We start from the raw sequence: 21785 nt of genomic DNA, 5'->3' as shown, positions 1-21785 counted from the left end.
TCCTCTGGCACTGGACTGCTTGACCGTGTGCATGGCATTATGAAGTCTGAAGACTACCAACAAATTTTGCAGCATATGTAGGGCCCAATACGGGAAAACTGTGTCTCCCTCAGAGGTCATGGGTCTTCCAGCAGGACAATGACCCAAAACACACTTCAAAAAGCACTAGAAAATAGTTTGAGAGAAAGCACTGGAGACTTCTAAAGTGGCCAGCAATGAGTCCAGACCTGAACCCCATAGAACACTTGTGGAGAGATCTGAAGATTGCAGTCTGGACAAGGCACCCTTCAAATCTCAGAGACCTTGAGCAGTTGGCCAAAAAATGAATGGTCTAAAATTCCAGCAGAGCATTATAAGAAACTCATTGATAGATACCGGAAGCGATTGTTCGCAGTTATTTTCGCTAAAGGTTGTGCTACCAAGTATTAGGCTGAGGGCGCCAATACTTTTGTCTGACCCATTTTTGAAGTTTAGTGTAAAATAATAATGATTTTTTTTTTCATTCTCTTTGTTTTTTTTCATTGCAAGCAAAATAAATGAAGATATTACTACCAAAGCGTTTATAATTACAATCATTTTGTGGGAGAAATTGAGCATTATCTGACAGAATTGCAGGGATGCCGATACTTTTGGCCAGCAGTGTATATATCGGGCACACCATAAGGCACATTAGTATTAGTAGTTATTGAGGTTGTGTTATGCAGCCATTAGATGGAGCTGCGCTAAAGGGAATGTCATGCCATGAATAACAAATATTAATTCAGACACAGTGTGACCTAAAAAACGGGAACTTTTTAACAATCCAATAAAACAAAGTGATGGAAGAAAAAATATTTTATTCATAGTAATCTAAACCTTAAAACATGCCAATTAAGAGAGTGATGGAATTTGCTTTTTTTTTTTTTTTTTAAATGATGTTCTTTAAATGGCGTGCTCCTGTACGAATGCATTCTTGAAATCTGCTACAGAGATTCCTCATCTGAGCTGGATTTCTGAATTCACATGGTTACTAAAATGGAAAATTGTTTACTTGCTCAAGTTTTGCCACATGCTCATGTCTGCCAATATGCAAAAATTCCATTTTTTTTTTTTTTTAATTTTGAGTGGTCAACAGCAGTTTTCAAGAATTGATGCACGTAGGAGGAAGTACTCTAAAGGACATCATTTTTTAAATGACAATTCCATATTTTTTTCCTAAATTGCATTTTTAAAGGTTCCAATTACTATGAATAAAATATTTCTGTTCAATCACTCTTGGTTTTAATGGACTGTTAAAAAGTTGTTTTTAGCTCACCCAGTTGTTGTTGTAGTACCTTTATGGATCCACTAGATGAAGCTACGCTAAAGGGAATGTCATGCCATGAGTAACCAATTCTGATCCGTATATAAAGGGCTTTTGAGTAAATGGAAGGCTTTTAGGTGCGCTGAAAGTGCGAAAATACGGTACAAAACAAACAAATGAAAAAAAACAGACAATGTTTGTTTTCTTACATTAGTTTTTTTCATTGAATATTAAATATATTAAAAAATAAAACAAAAACGTGAGAATATTTGCTATGAATAGGCACAAAGCTCAACAATATCTTGAAACGATTTATCGACTATCAAAAATAGTTGTTTCTTCTGAAAATGAGACACCGATGAGTCAAAACAGCCCTAGTTGGCAGAGACGACGGCCCAACCGAAAGAAAGATGATGATGATCATGTGACAATCTCAAAAAGCTTTACCTTCAACGTTATGTAGAGAACTCAGTGACTCTTCACTTTTAGCTGATCTCAACGTAGCCGTATCTCCTCTGCCACCTGAAACATTTGGTTCAAGAAAGTATTTAGCCTGGAAATATAGCTCAATAATAAAGCTAATGACAAAATTCTGTTGCGAAAGGAAATACACACCAGTGAGAGCCATTGCCTTTAGTTCATTGGGCTCACTCGGGTTGCGTTGCAGCTTTCGCTTGGACAGGGAGGAAGACTTGCCAAGGTTGAAAAAAGAACGCCAACTACCCACAGGAGATTTTTTCGATTTAACAGGAGGCCTCTTCCTGTAATAATATTAATTTTGGAAAAGGGAAAAAAAAAAGAAGAAAAATCAGTTACCGGTTTACAATGCTAAAAAAGATCTGTCAAAAACCATGCAAAGGTTGTATAAATCCATAGAGTACAATTGACCTTTCGCTAACTCGGGGAGCATAATCTGACAAAATCTCGGGTGCCCATTGTCAAATTCAGGGGTGCCCAAGTTTGGTCCTCGAGAGCACCTGTCCAGCTGATTTACCATGTCTCCCTCCCTCCTTCAACACACCTAAATCAAATGATCAGCTAATCAGCAAGCTCTGCAGAAGCCTGATAACGGTCCTGATTATTTGAGTCAGGTGTGTTGGAGGAGGGAGACATGGAAAACAAGCTGGATACGGGCTCCCGAGGAACGGAGTTGGGCACCCCTGAATTAGTCAATGGGGCACCCGAGAGTTTGTCAGATCATGCTGCTGCCAGAGTCACGAACTTTGAAGCGCCGCATGCGTTAATCATCGTTTAACTTGTTAAACAGTAGCTGTGGCAACTAATTGAGTGTAAGTGAGCAGCTCCAAGCGGATTTGAGTTGACTCACTCAGTGAAGCATTTAATAAAGCCAAGCATTTTTCTACGACTACTTTATTGTTGTTTAAAAATAATTCGGCAGAACAGTAACATGTTTAAAACCTATCATAATTATTACACTTGAAGTTTTTAAATTATACTTTGGGGAAAAAAGTGAAAAAACATGTCTTATAAAATGTAATTTACAACTAGTTCACGGGTTTTCACTTATTGCGGTGGGTTCTGGTCCCCATTAACCGCGAAACATAAGGGATCACTGTACTTATAACTTGTAACTCAAGTGAGGTGTGGTGTCTACATGGTATTTGTATACCGGTGTGTATTGCACAGTTGTGTCGAATGCATGAATGTTTCTTTGTTAGTTTCATATTTAAATGAATTACTTCATATAAAAAACAAGAAAAGATCGAGCTTTGTGTTTTATTGGAGGATATACAATGGCTATAGGGCAGTTTAAAAGGAAATTGTTCTGAGCGGTACACATATAGATTTTTTAAGAGCTAAAAAGTAACAAAATAATCCAGAAATACATTGGGATTGCCAAAAGAAACAAACAAAAAAATATTTGATCCTCAGCAACACTCCTGGAAAAAGAGGAGGAGAAAGTACTGTAGACAGAACAGTACTGTAAAATGTTTGGAACTTTTTGTTTTAAAAAAAAAACAAAAAACACTGGACTTGGGTGCAAAAATATGCGATTGGGACATCCTTTGTCTGGAGTCATGAAGCTTCTCGTCTTAGCAAAAGTAACTAAAGGGAGCGGAGCTTTTGCGAAAGGTCAATTTCAAACATTCGCCTGTGAAGGCAGTTGGAATCCAGCATTTTATCAGAAAAGTTAGTGTGCATTACCAATTTTCTGTTTCTTTCAATTTTGTCTATCTTTGACTTAAAAAAAAAACATGATTAAAACAAATAATATATTCTAGAATAATAATTAGTAGACAAACCTCTCTGTGGGAAACTCTATGACGGTGTGGAACTTGCCCTGCAGGGCTGCAGGACCTTCGCCAACCTCAATGTACTTGCTATCTTCAGTAACTGGAGAGTTGATCTGAGCCTGAGTTCTAGCCTGAGCCTCCTCCAAACTTAGAAGTTTAGTAGATGGTGATGAAACCAGCAGGGACTTTGGCCGTGACAATGTGTTATGACCTGTAGATGTGATGCGGAAAACCATTACTGTGTAAGTAGAGGCAACACTGACTCAGGCATCAGGCTGAAGCATTTTTATGGTCATACCTGCTCCCTCACGAATTAATGAGCTAAGTTTGGTGCTGAACAGCACATCCACATGGTTGAGAATGAACTCAACCACAACCGACTGGATTCTAACTTCCATGAAGGCTGCTGTGCCACTGAAGCATGCCGATTCAATCTGTTTTGATCTGAGAACACAAACAAAAGACACAATAATAGATACAATATTCAAGCAAAAATGCAACCTTGAGCAATTTCAAATCTCACCTCAGCAGGTTGGGGGCCCAGACAATCGCCAGGTTTTTACTGTGCATGTTGGTGATGTAGCTGAATGCCGCCAGGCGGGACAGGTGTCTCATGAGAAACTCTAGAGTTCTAAAACATAGCCAAAATTAGAAATATTTTATCTAAAAGCGATGCAGAAAAATTAATTCACGCGTTCGTTACATCGAGATTGGATTACTGTAACTCCCTACTTGCAGCTTGTCCTAAAAGTTCCCTAAAAGGTCTTCAGCTTGTCCAAAATGCAGCAGCAAGACTTTTAACAGGAACCAATAGTAGAGAGCACATCACCCCTGTGCTCCAGGCCCTTCACTGGCTTCCAGTCGAGTTTAGAATTAAATTTAAAATCCTCCTTCTTACATTTAAGACCATTAATGGGTTGGGGCCATCTTATATCTCTGATGCGCTGGTTCCATACCGCCCCAACAGAACACGCCGCTCTCAGAATGCAGGTCTACTGGTAGTTCCCAGGGTTTCTAAGAGTACTGTCGGAGCTAGAGCCTTTAGCCACCAAGCCCCTGTTTTATGGAATCAGCTTCCAGCTAATATTACAGAAGCCGAGACAGTCTGCACATTTAAGATTAGATTAAAAACATTCCTATTCAGCAAAGCTTATGGTCAGGCTAGTTGAAGTCGGAGTAGACTCAAAGTTTAGTCTAAGCTGCACTAGAAGCTATAAAGCTGGGGGAAGTATAGCCACTGAGTTCTATCTCCTTTTTTCTCACTCTACCTACCACTTATCTTACTTTATTTCTATTTTCTAATGTTAATATCTATCATATTTTACTCATTTTAAAATGTGTTCGTCTTTGTCTAGTTTTCATTGAAGATTTCATTTAGTTTTAGTCGACTACTCAAAATGTTTACGTCTGTAAAATTCAAACCATAGACTTTTGACGGGTCAGATGCACTGCGCCTTGCTTTAAGTAAGGGGCCGCTCACATCCAGAGGAGCTATTCACAAACACGCATGCAGCAAAATAACGCCGGATTCCTGTTTAAAAAGTACGACAGCTGTACCATATACAAACAGGAAGGATTGTTTCAGGAGTGATTTGCAAATTTTTTTTGTTGCTTTTAACCAAGAATCAAGACTGTTTTACGTCCATATCTATTAAGAATTCGGGGATTTAAGCTTTTATTCACAAGAATTTTACATAAGAAAGCCTGCATTGTACTTTGACATATTTACGTAAAATAAATGCTATCTGCACTTTTTTTTTGCTTTTAACCAAGAATCGAGACTGTTTTGAGTCCATAGCTATAAAGAATTCAGGGATTTAGGCATTTTTTTCACAAGAATTTTCACCGGAAAAACTTAACATAAGGCGGCCGCTAGCTACATTTACTAACAGACTAGCATTGTACTTTGACATGTTTACGTAAAATAAATGCTAACTGCACATTTTATTTTGCTTTTAACCAAGAATCGAGACTGTTTTTCGTCCGTATCTATAAAGAATTCAGGGATTTAAGCATTTATTCACAAGAATTTTCAACGAAAAAAGCTCTTTGTCCGTGATTCCATTCAATCAGCTTTGACGGCCTCGCCAACAATGCAGGCACACTATTTATCGGCCCCGCGCCCCGTCAATATTATTATGAAGTGTTGAAACAAAAGTGGTTGCGCGACATCTGTAAACGGGAGTTTCCAGGGTAAAACGGACAAATTAAAAATAGTTTGGGGGCTTAATGCACCATGAATCTGCTATGGCAGTATATTGACATATTGTTCTGTCAACCACAACAGTTGTTTTGGCTTAAAATACAGCAGTTTCTTTTAAAGAGGAGTGCAAGAGCAGAAACTGCTTTTTCAGTCTTGTCTGTGTTTTCCGCCATATGCTTTTTGTCTATGCTTTTAAATAGTCTGTTATTGGTAAGGTACCGACTGATACAACACAACTGGGAGTAGAATCGGGAGCCCAAAAAATTGGTATTGATGCAAAACTACAATGAACTAACAACTCAATATTCAAATTCTTCCTCTGTGATATGGAACAGTTATTTGGATTTATACATTTGACAGAATGTAAACTAGTGCTGGAATGCACTCCTTATGTCACAGGGAGGCAGTGTGCCACTATTCTGACCTGTAATGTGGAGGAGGAAGTTGCTGGATGACGTCATGGATTTTAATAAGTCGTTCTTCATCTGTTGCTGCTGATACGGCCTCCTGCACAATGAACACACACGCAAGTGAGTGGACCAGTGTTATTTGTCACCATAGGGCGACAGAGCAGGTTTCATGATTTCAAACAGATCAGAAATATACAATCTTTACTTCCTTTTAACTTACAGAAAATTTTTCATAGAGCTGATAGGTAAGCAAGGGGTTGGGCAGTTCTCTGAAGTAGAGCTTGCACAGCGAGCCAACACAGTGGATGTCCTGGATGTAAACATCCTTGGTCAGGTCGGGAATTTGCTCAGAGTCAAACTCGTGCCTAATGAGGGACAGAAACAACAGAGAAAGAGGGAGGGTCGAGAGTAAAAAAACAATGAAGTTCATTTTATTAACAATGCTTTCAATTCAAGGTTTGACACAGGAGTAAAAAAAAAATTATATATATATATATATACACATTCAGTCTGTACATTTGTGTGTGGTTACCATCCAAGTTTGCAATTATGCTTTCATGTGAGACTAATTCAGTTAATGTAGCCAGACGGACTAAAATTGATCAATTGGTGTCTATCGATTGAGAAAAAAAGTATAGTTTCTGTTTTTGCCTGTCACTGACTGTGTTTATGGAGCATCTGAATCCACTGATCCACTGAATTACAGCTCTTTTAAAGAGCAGTTCTTCCCTTCAGGAAAGCCACTGTGATTTCATACAGGTATCAATACGCTATTTGTTTTGATTTAAAGCATACAAATAGGGCTGGAGCTATCAATTATTTAAGTAATCGAATAATCCATTGATAATTAGTTCAATTAATCGAGTAATCGGATAACAAACATTAAATGCTTGGCAGAATAATTTTATGAGATGGAAAACAAAGAAGTTTATGCTTGCAATAACATTAATTTTGAGCTGTGCATTCATTGGCATCAGGATTGCACTTTCAAAAAGAGCATTAAATGCAAAAACAAAACAAAATACCTGAGTGTTTCTTCAAACTCTTAAGAATTCCACTTTCATGTCACAAGAGCAATAAATGATTTAAAAAATAAGTTTAAATTGCCAAGCGTAAATGGTAAAACTATATAAAAAAATAAATGATCTTAATTCAAATTTTTTTTAATGATTTTTAATTTTTCCACATTTAGATTTTTTGTATAGCTACAACACAAAAGACACATTTCAACAATAAAACATTTAACACAAAACATTTGGAGTTTAAATGTCTAGTTAGTTAAATTGATAGGTTAACATGATCTACTAAATTTACATAACTGGCATAGCAAAAGTCTGCAAACTTTTTTTTTGTGTGTTAAATTTTATTTTTAATTCTCTTAACAAATTGTTCAAACACATTTCCGCCTAAAACTGCTAAATATACCTCTAAACTAAATTACATACTGGTTCGAACAAAAAACTAACTTAAGCCTTATGTTGTCCTTAACAGGGAGCAGCTGCTCTTCAGCCAGACAAAAGTTATGTCATATTCACAGATGCCACCAGAGGGCAAATGTATCCTCCCAAATCAATAAAACTAAAAGCAGGTAGTCCACGGGTTACTACATACCCGGTTTACGAGATTTCGACTTAATGACGCATGTTTTGTCAGCTGTTTCTTCTCAAGTCCTTTTTTTTTTTCTTTTTTCTTTGAAGTCGCTTATCAGTGTCTCGTCCGCCACCTCTCAGCATTGATGTACAGTGTATTATTTGTCATTTAATGTTGTTATTTATTGGATCTAATTAATCTAAATGGTTGATCTCTTCAGTTATTGTATGCATATCTGGTATTTCATTACACTACAGTATATGTGTGGTGCGCTTTCCTTTGTTGCAGTCGTACTTGTTTGACGTTACACCACCACAATTTTTTGTCAGTTTCGAGCAGTGCTTCCACGTTGGGAAGCGGGGGTGAACGCCAGTGAGCATTTCAAGAAGGCAGAGAAACGGTAAAACAGTGTGGCCTCTTTGATGCCCCCGACTCCCCCTGTTAGCTCACTATTAGCACGGTAATTTATTGAGCAGCATTCGTTTTCACTGCTGGACCGGTGCAACTACCGTATTGGCCCGAATATAAAACGGCCCTGATTACAAGACGACCCCCTCTTTTTCAAGACTCAAGTTTGAAAAAAGACTTTTTGAACACCAAATTAATTTTTATACAGAAAATAATTGCAGTACATCTGAAACAAATGATTATAACAATGTATTTGAGAGAAAAAGCATGTTATTTTGCCTCATTCAAATCTTAATATAATATTAACATTTAAATATGTAAACTAAAGTGCAATCATATTCGTAAATGAATGGCTTCTGGTTTTTGAAATGTGAATAAACCAATCTATTGTGATAAAACAACAAATTGCAATAACTGCATTAACCATCAAAGTGAAGTCTAACTGTAACGGTAGTCTTTAAAAAAATCTGAATAAGGAAAAAATTTGAAAGTAGCTGAGATCTGTCATGACAGAACATCGCATCACTGATATCTGTCGCCATCTAACGTCATGAATGGGTATAATGTCTAGACCGCGAATATAAGACAACCCCCACTTTTTCAATCTTATTTCAATGTAAAAAACACCGTCTCATATTCGGGCCAATATGTTAGTAGCTGCTGTTTTCCTTGTTGCATTGCACAAGATTTGGACCTTATTTCTCTCGATATTATGCACAGCCATTGACAAATGTTTTTGCAAGCAAATATATCTCTATTGATTTACTTAATAGCATTATTGTATGCTCTTTGTCAGTATTGTATTTTCTAATAGTGTGTTCATAGTTTGATGGTGACAAACTAATAAATGTCAGTTGTAAGAAGGACTATGGTGTGATCTAGAGCTGAAACGAATACTCGAGCAACTCGAGTAACTCGAGTTTAAAAACTGATCCGAGTAATTTTATTCACCTCGAGTAATCGTTTATTTTGACAGCTCTAAGCATCACGTTTTGCTCGGACTAATTTTAATGCGGGACAACGCGCTGATGTCACGTGCGTAGAGGAAGAAGCAAAAAAAAACAAAAAAAAAAACACTGCAGCCGACAGCCGCTCCAAACGACGCCGACGTTGCTAAATACTAGCCCGCACTATGCTACGTTGGTAGCAGGTAGCGTCTGATGAGTCTCATAGAGATCACATGTATGTTGAACTAGATGCAAATTGACAGACTCGGCCATGTCTGGGCAGCGTTAGTAAACAGCCGCCATATTAAAGCAGTAGAGCTTAGGCTAAGCGCTAATAAAGAGCACTAAGCGCTAATAAATAAGATTAACCTTACTTTCACTAGCTCAAGTAACGTTAGCCCTGCGGAGGGCTAGGTTTCTATTAGGGCCGCAGCTGTCGAATATTTTAGTAGTCGATTAATCGATGGACTGGTTAGTTCGAATAATCGAGTAATCGGATAAGGAACATGAAAAATTAAAATACCTGAGCTGAGCCTCAAACGGTATATAAAAAAAAATTAAAAATGAGGATCTATGTACAACAAAAGACCAAATGGCTAACTTACATAGAAAAGGTCCGCTATCTTAAATGCTATAAAATCCTAAAGTTTCTTTTACAATGCTCTTAAACAAATGGTTCAGACACATATTCCCACAAAAACAAAAATATACCTATAAACTAAATTATGAATGCATTAAAAAACATTAGCTCAAACAAAAACTTAGCTTAGGTTGGTCTTAGCAGGGAGCAGTTGGATTCAACCATGTGAAAAGAGGCAGACCAGAGGGCAGTGTATCCATCCTAATCAATAAAACTAAATACAAACACTTTCAAAATAAACATTACAACGCCACTTTAATTTAACGAATACTCGAAGCAAAAAAATTTAATTCAAATATTTTTTTTTCTAACCGAATACTCGAGTTAATCGATTAATCGTTGCAGCACTAGTTTCTATTAAATATGACCACTTTCGATGCGTGGCTAACGCGTCTTACATACAGGCTTTAACATAACATAGCGTTGTGGAGTGATGAGGGTGTAAAATAAAAACTCAACAGTGCTAACTATCAATTTTAGCTCAGTAGTCATTGCTGGATAAAACACTAAGTAGCCCTGGTCCCTAATGTGCTCCAATACAGCCTGTATCATACATTTATTTTTAACACTGCAAAACTCAAAAATCCTATCAGGACTTACAGTTTAGACTAACTTAAAACTTAATTAGAACTTAAAAATGGCTTGACACAAATAGAAATTGAATTGAAACACGTGGGAAAAAATCCTAACTTTTAAGTGATGTGTGTTATCAAGCGTAACAGCATTTTTAGGTATATATATATAAGATCGAAAGGTTTTTTGAGTGAAAGCAGTGAATTAGTCTTTTTTTAATTCTAGTTACATCTGATTGACTGAAAATGGCTCAAGATTAGATGAAATGTCTTGTTTTCTCATGTATATTTATTAGGGCTGTCAAACGATTGAAATTTTTAATCGAGTTAATTACAGCTTAAAAATTAATTAATCGTAATTAATCGCAATTAATCGCAATTCAAACCGTCTATAAAATATGCCATATTTTTTTCTGTAAATTATAGATATATTCTGTAAAATAAATTGTTGGAATGGAAAGATAAGACACAAGATGGATATATACATTCAACATACGGTACATAAGGACTGTAGTGGGCATTTCACTCTACCGTCATTTAAATCTGTCTATGCTGTCCTCACTCCGAAGCGTCTACTTTTTCCAAAGCTAGACAGCTAGTGAACGACGCCTTAATAATTCTTCTTCCTTTTTCATCAGATTTATTAATAAAATGGCCTAAAACCATTGTCCTCTTTAGACCGTCGTAAAACTACAAAATAAAAGTACACAAGCATTGCATTAGCAACAACGTTAGCTTAGCACGCTATACAGGTTCATTAAACATAAACAAAAAGCGTCTCATACAAAAAATATAACATTTCGCTTACTAACATAATATGTACATTCTTTACAACAACCATACTTACGGACAAATCTTGTCCAAGGATCATATAAGCACAACATTATCAGCCCAAGACGTCGTGCAGCCATAATGAACTGGTAAGAAAACAATAAACCATGTCGCAAAGCGGCCACAAGAGTTCGCTGTTGGACAGCATAAAAAGCCTTGCTGTAAAACTTACCAAAAGGCAGAATACTTTCTGAGCGGGACATGTGCGTTAATTGCGTCAAATATTTTAACGTGATTAATTAAAAAAATTAATTACCACGCGTTAACGCGATAATTTTGACAGCCCTAAAATTTATAATTGCTCTTCACCTAAAAATATATTTGTTTTATCCGATTACTCGATTAATCGATAGAATTTTCAGTCGATTACTCGATTACTAAAATATTCGATAGCTGCAGCCCTAGTGTGATCAGTTTTACCAGAAGGAAGTAATATCTTTATTTTATCAATATGACATATAATACATGTTACATGTATTTAAGGGTACTTAAAAGACTTAAAAGAGCCTATTGTACATCACTTTCAAAACAAACCATTGCAACGTCACTCTACTTAAATGATTAATCGAAGCAGCATAATGGAATTCCAAGCATTTTTCTAATCCAATTACTCTATATAATAGTTAAATCGTTGCAGCACTACAAACAAATCAAAACTATTTATTACTAGCTGAAGCTCAGTTTTATCCTGTTTTACCCAGTTTGATCTTTTAGAATTAAAAACCAATTTAAAAAAAGTTATTTAATAATTTTCTTTTATGCAAGACAAAGTCCCCCATCATATTTTTTTACCACACTAATTAAGTGATTGAACTTGTGAGAGACTATTCAAAACGTATTAAATTGAATTAAATTATCAAGACTCACACAGATCCAGAACTATTGAAATTGTGCAATAAAAATATTTTTTGTAACGGTTTGCTTCTGAATCGCTAAAACCGGTGACGTAGGATCCCGGCAGATTCCATTGGACTCAATGTAAAATAGCAGTCGAGACTCATTACTTTATCATGCAACGTGGGTCAGAGGAGGAAGTAAGTCCTGAAGAACATGATTCCGGGGAGCTTTTACCATAAAAGTTCAAACCTGACGCAGAAATTCAACCTAACATGGAGCGAGTAGGAGGGTGAGCGAGTGGACAAGCGGCAGGGAGCGCGAGGGCGCTAAACACGGAAGCCAGTGGACTCCCATTATCATCGGATTTCGGCCTCCTGAATGGTAAATATCTACAATCAAGTACAATCAATAAAATTCTGTGAAGTACCTCGTGACGTAATAAGAGGACTTTAAATGCCACATTTGTTTGTCCCATATAAAAGCACCTCCTCACACAACTGTGGGCGAGGTATGAAATTTAGGTCATAAATAAACTTACAATAAAAACAGGTATATACAGGTTAGAGCGGAACGATTAACCTACATTGCATAGACGTTGTGATTTTTACTGCTGCGATAATCAAACCTCATGGAGTTTTTAATAATTTATATTTTCATTTGACCTCTCTTGCACTTGAGTGATTGAGCCTCGCGTTCCTGGCATTGGTAGCTAAGCAGAAATGTGAATGGTAAAGTTGTTTACCACACAGCGCAGCTGTACCTCATGTGCTCCGTATAAACAAGACAGCGGTGTAACAAATCACTCTCTACTAGGGGTGGGTAGAGTAGCCAAAAATTTTACTCGAGTGAGAGTTGCGTTACTTAAAAATAATATTACTCAAGCACAAGTAAAGGTAGTCATCCAAGAAAATTTACTCAAGTACAATATTATTTTGCAATAGTCCATGCCTTCACTGTCAACTGCTGCTACTTCACTTCAATTATTTGCACTGCCTGAACATAGGACTACCTAATACATAGTTTATATTTATTTAAATTTTATACTTTATTCTTGCAAGCCACTTTCAAGATTTTTACTTGTGCAATATTCAATGCCTTCAATGTCAACTACTGCTACGTCACTGCAATTATTTGCACTGCATGAACATAGGACTACCTCATACATATTTTATATTTATTTATATTATAATTTTATTCTTGACAGCCACTTCGAGATTTTTTACTTGTCCTGCACTGTAAAGGGAGATGCTCCACAATTTCATTGTATAACGGTATACTGACAATAAAGAGCTATTCAATTCTATTCAATTCTACAAGTAAAAACAGTATTCAGTGAAAAGAATAGCGAGGACCAGCTTACAATGCCAGATTGCTTGATTGATTTTTTTTTTTTTTACCATTATCATTATTTTCTCAGCACAACGTCATCGATATGAACTGGAATTATACTATACAATAACTTATTACAAGATCATATTGGGCCCAAAAATACCCGAAAATCACCAAATTCTGACTACAAAAATCTACAGAAATAAAACATCTCCCGTCCAATGAGCATGAGTGCCCTCTAATGGAGAAAATATTTCCGTCTATGAAATAAAAACAATTATATCCCTGGTTTTCTGTGGTATATTATTGCCACATAAAAGCTGGGAGAGAGTTGGAAATCTGGGATTTCAAGTAATTTTGATGGCAGCACTCTATGTGAAATAGTTTATTGTTTAAGGCTGTTTAATGTAGAGGTTGACCGATATATCGGCCGTGCGATATATCAGGCTGACATATGGACTTTTTTCCAACATCATTAACAAGAAACAATAAGCTGATAAAAAAAGGATTTTGATCAGACATCTGTGTGGGCAACTGTGGCTGCCGTTGACTGACGGAAGGACCCCAAAAGGACCCTGCAGCAGCTCGGAGGCAGGCTGCTACAGGATGCTTCAAGCCTGCCTGATTTGTAAATATTTTAACATTTTTTGTTTTATCTTACATGAGAGGATACGCAATGTTGCTTATCGGGCTGAAATAACAGTTGACAAACTCTGCTTTGGATATCAGGAATCGGCTGAATTTTTAAAAAAAAGATATCGGTATCGGCGTCAGCATTTGAAAATCCTACATAGGTAGACCTCTAGTTTAAAGACGTAATGCAGGCCGGTGCGATCATACGACTTCATGTGACTGTATTGCTACATCTGATTGGTATAATGGAGTCCTGTGATGAATGTGGCGACGTCTCATGAGTGAAACTGGTAGAGCCACTCTGGGCATCTCTGGCAAAAATAAAAACGTTCGTTCAATCGCCCCTCCCCGTCAGAATGAATTGAACGTCTAGCACCGTCAATGGCATCCAAAGAGCTAACATAGAGACTATTTCGCGGAAGATTTTGATAGCCTAGTGTTGGTTCCTTTTCTTTTTAACAAACACTTTTTTTTAAAAACGATATATCGATTCTTGGCAGGGGCATATCAAGAACATTTTGGGGTACAAAGTATCTAGATACAGTATATCACCATTTCGATATATTGCCACACTCCTAGTAGTTAATATCGTAAATTTACTTTTTAGACTGTCAAAGAGTAGTGACCAAAAAGATAAAAGGAGCTGGTGAGGTTCTTCTAAGGCCAACCACCACAACTGAAGCTTACTCAATTATTGAGGTCCTAAGATACCTGGCAGTAAGCAATATTCCAAGATCACAGGATTATTTCAAATATTGGGGCAGCCAGCACACACACCTTAACCTCTTCCAGCTCTCTCTAAAATTTTTATGCACCCCAGCCTCATCAGAGCCATGTGAGTCAGTAGATGTCCTCTAAAGCAAGAGAACTTGGATCAGAGCAACGTCAAGGGGTGTCTAGATTTGTTGATTAGTTGCGTTTAAATAAACTGAAAATGATTTTTATACAGGTCAACCGATATATCGCGCTGATATATTGACTTTTTTCCCTCCAACATCGGACAAAAAGTCGATTAACAATAATTTTAAAAAAGCTAATAAAAAAGTATTTTAAAAAGGCATCTGTGTGGGCAACTGCAGCCGCCACTGACTGACGGTAGGGCTCTGGAAGGACCCTGCAGCAGCTTGAAGGCAGGCTGCTACAGGAAGCTTCAGGCTTGCCTGTTTTGTAACTATTGTTCAAGGTATGTAATATTTTTTTATCTTGCATGAGCGAATATGCAATAATGGTTCAGCCTTTTAAAGTGTTCACTGACGTATTCTTACACTCTAAATGTAACTTGTAGCATTAGCATAGCATTCGCGTTAGTATTAGCTTTAGCTTGGCGAGCATCCTCTTCAACTCTCACTCGTTTACATCTCATCGTGACATCCTGCTGGGTTTAATTATTTGAAAATCATGTGGTCATTGGTTTGGAAGCACTAGACCGAATGAATCCTTTAAGTTTCAGGTCATCATTGTAAATTTCAAGCTGTAAATGCAATTTGGAAAGAAAAAAAAAAAAAAAAAAAGTATATCGGCCTCAAATATTGGCTTACAAAATCGGCTTTGGATATCGGCAATCAGCCCAAAAAATGTTATGATATCGGTATCAGCATTTAAAAATCCCTTATCGGTCGACCTCTAGATTTTTAAAGGGAACTCAGACTACAGAAAGTCACAGGGGAATGATGTTTATGGTAGTGGTCTGTTCGGGGATTTGACATTTACACGCACCAAATATTACATAGAAATATAATATTTTCTTATCGAATTGGCAATATATCGCAATACATTGTATCCCAAAAGATAATCGATATGATCCGGCCAAGAATCGATATATCGCTTTAAAAAGGTGTCACTGTTTGGTAAAAACAGGAACCCAAAATATTCCATTAAAAGTGTGTCTATGTTAATTCCATGGCTGCCTTTGATGTCCAATTCATTTAGGTCACTTCCTATTCATTTTGGGACATTCCCGGATCACCTCCTGTTCAGTAACTGCTAATCAAGAGGAAATGAACGTAAATGTCCCAAAATTAACTCATTAGCGACCACCGACAACCATAGATGTCCTATCCTTTTGAAGTGGGAATGATGGCAGCGAATAAACCAATGTTCATTTGCTGCCACCCTCTCATTTCAAATGGACTGGACATCTACTAGAGATTTCAATTCACAGCAGAAGGACGAAAAGAGCTTGCTTTTCTGTTTATTAGCTGTAGTGTCAAATATTATAAAATGATTTCCTGACTCATGCATCGCCATATCGTGAGATAATTGTTATCATGAAAATTGTATTGCATTGTGAGATACCCAAAGGTTCCTACACCTAATTTAAAAAGCCATTTCGTTCACGACTGACGCCTCCCCCTCTGGAAGTTGTGCCCTACCAGTGATCTATCTATTCCACACATACACAACACGTTCCAGTCATGTTCCATAGATATACATACAGTGAGTGAGGAGCAGAAGTATTTGCACCCCTTGTAATTTTGCAACTTTACCAACTTAGAAAATAGGTAGAATTCTGAAATTTCGATCATAGATCAATTTCCACAAATAGAGACATAAACTAAAAAATAATCCCAAAATCACACTGTATGGTTTTCTGAAAATTTTTTTTGTAATTTACTGGGGTTCATAAGTATTTGTACCCCTGAGAATCAGCAATAATTATGACTCTCAAAGAATTGTCAGTCTAGCTTAAAAAAAAAAAAAAACATGAGTTACAACCCACCCACCGCCCGTTCGAGGTCATTACTGTCACCTGTGCAACCTGCAGTCAGTCATAATCCAACTGCTACCATGGGCAAGACCAAAGAGCTGTCCAAAGACATCAGAGACAGAATTGTAGACCTCTACAAGGTTGGAGAGGGTTACGGGGCAATTGCCAAGTAGCTTGGTGATTTAAGATCCACATACTAGTATAAGATCCACCGTTGGAGCAATTATTAGAAAATGGAAGAAGCTAAACATGACTGTCAATCTCTCTCGGACTGGGGCTCCATGCAAGATCTTCCTCGTAGGGTCTCAATGTCCCCTGCAATTGCAAACAAAGGCTTCTGCGCTAAATATTAGCTCTGATTTTCTCAGGTGTACAAATACTTATGAACCCCAATAAATGACAAATTAATTATTGAAAAATCATACAGTGTGAGTTCGGGATTTTTTTTTTGGTGGTTATGTCTTTATAAGTGGAAATGCATCTATGATTGAAATATCACACCTCTACCTATTTTCTAAGTGGATAAACTTGCAAAATCACAAGGGGTGCAAATACTTCTGCTCCTCATTGTATATTTAAACAGAGGAGACACCCCAACGTGCTGCTTTATATAATTCAATGAGGCGCCTACCGCAATTTCTGAATGTTCGAAGCGATTCCAGAGAGGCGGTAGATGCCATCCACCACACCGTGCTTCTCGATGAACTCGGTACAGCTCTTGAGGACCTGGGGAACTGCAGACAGAAAAATAGAATGTCATCACACACTCACGCATTTTGTAAATATTTGCCTTGTCTCCACAGAATGCACAGAATGTTAACCCTATAAAGTTGTTGGACGCGCCGGCACGTAAGCCTGTCGCAATATGCAATAATTCCATTTATCACACGATAAATAAATATGAAGGCGGTAATTTTTCCGCTGCGATTTATCGCCTCGCAGTAAAGATTGTTCTCAGCACTTTCATACAATTTTTTTTTCAGATCAGTAAGAAGTAAGCACAAATATTATGCACTAAAATGCATGTTTATATAATGGCAATTTAATTTTTGTTCGTTAGCAAAAAAAAAAAAAAAAAAACAACCAAAAAAACGAAACAAAAAATATAATTGTTTTTTTTTTTTTTTTTTTTTTTTTTTACAGAGCATTAAATGTATTGAATCGGATCGATAATCGTGTCCCCCGCATCAAAAATCGTACAAAACCATGACTTAACTATATTGTTGCATCCCTATCGAACACCATTGCAGAAGCTATGACGGGAAAAGTTTTCATTTGCCTCAATGCTTAAGTTATTAAGTGCAATTTTTAAAAAATTTTTAAACACATTTTGTTTATTCTGTGTTTCTGTGCGGTATCAATATTGTTGTTTTTTACTTAAGAGGCATGGTCTATTGTTTTTAGTTGTGATTTCTTAAAAGTATTTTTGAATTTAAGAGTAAATATTTATCGCGTTTAAATGGGTGTACTTGATCTATTAATATATACTGTATTTTCACTATGTTATTGTAAATTGGTTAAATAAAATGGGGGGGGGGGCGCAATAATATCACATATAGCAATAATTTATTAGAATAATTATCGCACACTAAAATTTGTTATCGCGTCAGGCCCACTGGCACGTCCTGTGCGTGCTCGGGTTGGGAACCTCTTGGTATCTCACGATACGATAAGATTTGCTGTTCAAAGCTCACGATAACAATCTCACGAAATGGCGATACAACGATTATCGCTACATTGGTCAGGAAATCATTCTAGGATATTTTACAAAACAACTAATAAACAGAATAACAAAGAAAAACAACTTCATCCTTCTGCTGTAAGTTTATCACTAGTAGACATCCAATACATTTGAACTGGGAGGGTGGCAGCGAATGAACATTCGTTCATTCTCTGCCATCCCTCCCACTTCAAACGGATTGAACGTCTATGGCCGTCAGTGGCAGCCAATGCCAGGCAACGAGGTAATTTTGAGGCAATTTCAGGTCATTACCTGTTGATTTTTAGTCACTTCCTGTTGAATTTGGGTTCTAGAACAGGACCTGGGAATCTCCAAAATGAATAGGCAGTGACTCAAACTCAGCAGGAAGTGACCTGTAAATGCCCTGAAATGAACCGAAAGTGACCTGTAAAATCGGAAAGAGTGACTGTGAATGCTCTGGTTTCGAATGAACCAACGTTCCTTCGCCCTTCCCAGTCTAAGTGGATTGGGCGTCGAGCGCCGTAAATGGCAGCCATAGAGTTAACAGAGACACAATTATGGTGGAAGATTTTGGTAGCAACTTGTTGGTTCTTTTTTTTTTTTTTTTTTTAAACAATGATATCTTTTTAAAATAATATCTCGATTCTTGGCATGAGCGTATCGATAAACTTTTGGGATGCAAAATATAACGATATATCACCATTTCGATATTTTGTCACACCCCTTGTGTGCGCGCCATCTTGCAAGCTTGTAATTTGGAGATGACGTCACCCACGCGCTTGCGGTACCCCTCATCTCGAAAGTGCTGAGGTGGAGCTTCACCCTGGTTTGGCTTGATGTCAATAGATCAAATAAAAGGGGTGCAATGCTAATTATGATTTTTTCCAGCCTTCATAAATAAGCATTAAAACTCTACATGGACCATGTTTTTATGTCTTTTCTTGTCCTTTTTCCAATCAGAAAGCACCGTGGAGAACTATATATCCCAGGATTCTTTTACGACATCACACCGAAAATGACAATTGTTACACACTTCCGTATCAGCGACTGCAAATAGGATTAGGAGCGATTTTGAAGAGTTTATTTGGAGTCAGTGTTGTTTTCGTCAACTATGACGAAAATATTTCATCAATTAACATTTTATTCATCACGATGACAAAACAGTAATGAGCTAAAATCGTGTTTTGGGAGACTAAAACATAACGAGCCTAATGCCAGTTTTCGTCTGACGAGACCAGACGAGAACGAGACGAAAATGCGCAATTGTTCACGGTGTGTGACATTTGATGTATGGTTAGCCGACATCGTAGCAGTATCTGGTTGCGTCACAAATGAAGCCCCCCCCCCCCCCCCCCCCCCCAACCTGTGTCCTCTCTACTCTCCAGACACACATGATAAGATTTGTTTTCTTGGCAGGACAGATTATGCAATGTTGCTTTACCCTTTAAAGTGCCTGTGACACGAAAAAGCATGTTTATTTCATAATACACGCGGTATTTTATGCCCCTGAATGATATGGACCGCTTGGATGTGTGTGGAAGCGATCGCTATTTTTATTTAGTTTTTTGAATCCCGCGCCATGAAAATGAGTGACTTCCGGCTTCGGTCTTGCATTGAGGAGGAGGGCGCTGTGACGTGTACGGTAGAAGACGTCCTCTTCACGCTACAGTGTACTGTTGTGTATGAGGACGAAGGATTCAGCTGATTTGGTGGATTAATACGTTTATTTTTCGCATCACGCCAGCCAAACGGCTGCAGAAAAATCATTCTGTATGAGGGAGAGGCGTATGCGCCTTTTTGGAGTTTCAAAAGGTTCCCATTCACCGTGGATATTGGCCAAGCTCTACTACTGTGGGACCATTGGACCTACGAGGAAGTGAGTAAACATCTTGTTTTGTATTATGTCAAATACGAATACAGCGATTACAAAGTAAACACTACAAACTTCCTTTAAATAAAGGACTACTTACGTTTGATCATTGATAGGCACGTAAAAAGCTCTCCTAATGCTCATTAGCAGCAGCATGTTAGCTGCACAACAACTCCAGCCACCCTCCTCCGGGGAACGAACTGTAAATTGCTCTCCGCCGGGCGGTTTGCCGATCCGCGAAGGCAATTGACAACCGGGTCGTCATGTCAAATAATCCAAGCAAGTTATGTGTGATTTTCTGCTTCGAAGACTTTGAAACATCACTCGGTTCGGGTTAGCATGTCGGCTAGCTGTCACGCCTTCTGGTTTGTTTACATTCTCCGAAGCCTGGGATGGGAAATGACATATGTCCGATTTAGGTGTCATAAAATATCGTTCGGGAGGTGCGACAGTAAAGGTGAAGTGGACAGTTTTGACCATTATGGAGTAATTTTGCCATGTCGTCCTGAATAAATGCATTTTTATTATTTCATATTCCATTCAGCACAAGACTGTTATCATGACCATGCCATTTATTTAGCAAATGGGGAAAATACTTGGATAAAAAGAATATCCTGTAAAAATATTGAAGTAAAGAGACAGAAATAATGACATTTTGCTGCTCTCTTTGTCGCGTTTTCCTCGTTGTGAATAGTTCCCCCTTGATGGGCTGACTGGTCCTTCTCAAGCCATTTATATAGCTTTTGGGGAAAAATACTTGGATAAAAAGAATATCCTGTAAAAATATTGGAGTAGAGAGACTGAAACAATGACATTTTGCGGCTCTCTTCGTCGCGTTTTCCTCGTTCTGAATAATTCCCCTTCAATGGGCTGAAAAGTAAAACCAATGAGCCCAGTCTACCGCTGACGTCATCCACCTGTTGGGGACGCTAAAGCCCTATAATGGTAGGCGTGGCTAACCGGCAGATTAAAAGACAAATTTCTCGTCATATATGCTTTGCTAAATTGTTGTATATAGTCGAATCGTCTCAAAATATGATTCTAATTCACATAATAATGCCATTTAAGACTTTTTTTCTCGTGTCATATGCTCTTTAAAGGTCTGTGCTGAGTGATCATCACACACTAAATGTAACTCGAAGCTTTAGCATGGCATTCGCGTTAGCATTAGGCTAGTGCTAACGCCAAGTGTCCTCTTAAACTCTCGAACAACCTTTTTTACATTCAGTTCATGGCGTCCAGGTTGTTGTACTGTAATTAATTGAAAATGATTCATTGTTTTCCTGCTCAGTGTATCTCATCACCAAGTGTGCTCATCTGTCAATGTTCATTCGAAAAAGTTGGAAAACATTTATTTATTAATTTATTTTTCGAGTGTTTTTATTTATTTTACGGACAAAAACATTTTTAGTAAACATCAACTAAAACTAGACGAAATAAGTCTTGAGTTTTCGTCAACAAAAACTAGCTTTACTCATTACTTACTAATACTTTTTTTACTTGTACTTGGGTAGATTTTTTGGATGACTACTTTTACTGGTACTTGAGTAACATTATTTTGAAGTAACG

At 37.5% G+C, this 21785-nt stretch overlaps 1 protein-coding gene across 5 annotated transcripts in view; it reads right to left on the bottom strand.

The window, feature by feature from the left end:
- Positions 1-21785, bottom strand: part of arhgap32b (Rho GTPase activating protein 32b) — a 232415-nt gene that overhangs the window by 14765 nt on the left and 195865 nt on the right. For all 5 annotated transcript variants that reach the window (XM_057820954.1, XM_057820953.1, XM_057820955.1 and 2 more), the window contains 8 exons: positions 17276-17378; positions 6371-6515; positions 6165-6247; positions 4061-4168; positions 3836-3981; positions 3547-3748; positions 1898-2043; positions 1730-1804 (listed from right to left, as the gene is read on the bottom strand). In XM_057820954.1, coding sequence (XP_057676937.1) covers positions 1730-1804; positions 1898-2043; positions 3547-3748; positions 3836-3981; positions 4061-4168; positions 6165-6247; positions 6371-6515; positions 17276-17378 — 1008 coding nt within the window. The remainder of the gene's footprint in view (positions 1-1729; positions 1805-1897; positions 2044-3546; positions 3749-3835; positions 3982-4060; positions 4169-6164; positions 6248-6370; positions 6516-17275; positions 17379-21785) is intronic.

The sequence above is a fragment of the Corythoichthys intestinalis genome, chromosome 18 (assembly GCF_030265065.1).
Source record: "Corythoichthys intestinalis isolate RoL2023-P3 chromosome 18, ASM3026506v1, whole genome shotgun sequence".
Lineage (NCBI taxonomy): Eukaryota > Metazoa > Chordata > Actinopteri > Syngnathiformes > Syngnathidae > Corythoichthys > Corythoichthys intestinalis.
This window is presented reverse-complemented; position numbering and strand designations above follow the sequence as displayed.